At 34.8% G+C, this 2,334-nt stretch overlaps 1 protein-coding gene across 1 annotated transcript in view; it reads left to right on the top strand.

The window, feature by feature from the left end:
- Positions 1-725, top strand: part of TEOVI_000841200 (amino acid transporter 1, putative) — a gene marked incomplete at both ends in the record, with an annotated part of 1,317 nt that extends 592 nt beyond the window's left edge. The window contains one exon of the mRNA XM_067222150.1: positions 3-725. Coding sequence (XP_067078251.1) covers positions 3-725 — 723 coding nt within the window. The remainder of the gene's footprint in view (positions 1-2) is intronic.
- Between the last annotated feature and the right edge of the window lie 1,609 nt (positions 726-2,334).

Raw genomic sequence — 2,334 nt, 5'->3', positions numbered from 1 at the left:
CGTGTCTAAATGGGCTTCCGGAGAATATTAAGAGCGTTAGTGTTGGAAAGAGTGATACAGCTGAAATTATCCTTTTCAACACCGGAAACAAGGCAATTGAAGGATTGGGAGTATTTATGTTTGCCTTTATTTCGCAAGTTACAGCATATGAGGTCTATGTGGACATGAAGGATCGCTCCGTGCGTAAGTTTGTTATCGCAGCCACCGTAGCCAATGCACTTTGTTTTGTTTTGTACGCTCTAACGGCCTTTTTCGGTTACATGGACTTTGGCCGTGATGTTACCGGTTCAATTTTGCTCATGTACGATCCCGTGAATGAACCCGAAATGATGGTTGCAATGGTTGGCATATTGGTGAAGTTGTGTGTATCGTATGCACTGCTTGCCATGGCACTTCGCAATTCATTGTACAGCATTGTTGGAGTAACTGCGGATAAGCTGCCTTTTTGGAAGCATTGCGTTACAGTTTTGGTCTTGTCTGGTATTATTCTCCTTTTAGGGCTATTCATCCCAAAGATCAATACAGTATTCGGTTTTGCTGGTTCCATTACTGGTGGTTCACTTGGTTTTATTTTTCCCGCGCTGCTTGTGATGTATTCGGGTGACTTCACATGGCAGAAGGTGGGTCCTGCATATTACATTGCAACTTACTTACTTTTGGCAGGCGGCGTGTTTGTCATCGTATTTGGCACCGGTGCCACCATTTGGGGCGCTGCTGTGGGTTGAGCCAAAGCCGTACGAGCAAACCGCTTTTTATTTTTATTATTTTTATTATTATTTTTCGATCATCCCCTCATTTGTGTTTCCTCTGCACCGCTTATTCATTTATTTTCCTTGTTTTATTTCTTCTTCTTTTCGTATTATGACGGCTCCAGTCGATATATGCAATGCACTGTGGTGTGTATGTAAGTTTTAAATATGATATTGTGTTAATTATATATGCTCATTTATGGTTGATATAAAAGTGATTGTAGGAAACATAATTAATAAAATGTGGTAGTTGTTCAGTTATTTTTAACAAGATACCTTCGATCGCACGTGTACGTCCCCTCCCAAAAAAAAGTAGTGTTTCAAGACGGCTTAAATTTTGTTTGTTTGTTTCTTGATCACTTCTTTGTTTTACCGTTATTATTATTATTATTATTTTCCCTCTCGCTTTGTCGCATCTTTCAGTTTGTTGTAATTTATCTTTTTTTTTCTTATTTCGTTACTTTACCTCCTCATTTTATATTGTTTACAGACATGAAAAAAAAAAGATATTATGTTTCTTGTCTGCTAATAATAATAGAAAGGGGAGGAATAAGCTGTTATCTGCAGGTCGTCCTTTTTTATAAATTTTATAAATTTTTTCTTCCACTTACCTTTTTAAAAAAAATTTTCATTTCTTTTTCTTTCTCCTTTCAGATTTATTTTCCTTTTTATTTTATTATTTAGCAAGTGAGTGCGATTGTAAAGTTTTTACAAACGTGTGCGCACGGATGTGTGCGTCTGGGAGCCATTCCACCTCCTTTCCGTCTGTTGCAGTTATTTTACCGCTTCACTTTTAACTTTCTTCCTTTGTTTTCCTCCCTATTTATTTTATTTTGTTATATTTTAACTCAATTTAATTGTCTTTCCTTTTTTATCTTTTTCATTTTTTTCCATTTTATTTTGTTTCGTCTTTTCCCTCTTATTTGTTGTATTTATGATTGTTACGTATAAGTACATACACACGTGCGCATTTGTCTCAATAAATATATACATATTTGTTTATTTTTATATTTGCGGGTGCGCTTGTATATATGTACCCCTGATTTTATTTATAGATGGCAGTGAAGGAGGGGCCAACACATTTATTTGTTTTTTTTTAAATTCCTTTTTCCTTTTATTTTTCCTTTATTTTATTTCCTTTCTCTCTAAGTGGTAACTCCCTCTTTACTGTTTTTTTTTCTTTTTTCTCTTCCTCTTCTTTTAACTGACTTTAATTGGTTACTACCACGCTTCAACTAACACAAGACTGTTTCTTTTTATTTTTTCCTTTAATTATGTCATTACCACTCACTATGAAAATATTAATATTCCTCAGTATCTTTTCACCTCATGTCATCTCATCTCATCATTTCTTTTTTTTTTTTGATTTACTTCTCTTTTAAATACTTTAAAGGAAGTTGAAGAAAAGGTTAAATATGTTCACTTAACAAATGGTCGGAACTGCGCACGTACTGGAAAAAAAAATTCTTTAGGAAGATGATGCGTTACGACCACCGCTGTGTAGTGTTTCCACTCTTTGAGAAACTTCTTTCCTCACTTTTTTTTTCCTCAGAAGATATACGCTAAAGTTTAATGATATGTTGCC

Source organism: Trypanosoma equiperdum (assembly GCF_001457755.1).
Source record: "Trypanosoma equiperdum strain OVI genome assembly, contig: ctg_1573, whole genome shotgun sequence".
In the NCBI taxonomy this organism is placed as follows: domain Eukaryota; phylum Euglenozoa; class Kinetoplastea; order Trypanosomatida; family Trypanosomatidae; genus Trypanosoma; species Trypanosoma equiperdum.
This window is presented reverse-complemented; position numbering and strand designations above follow the sequence as displayed.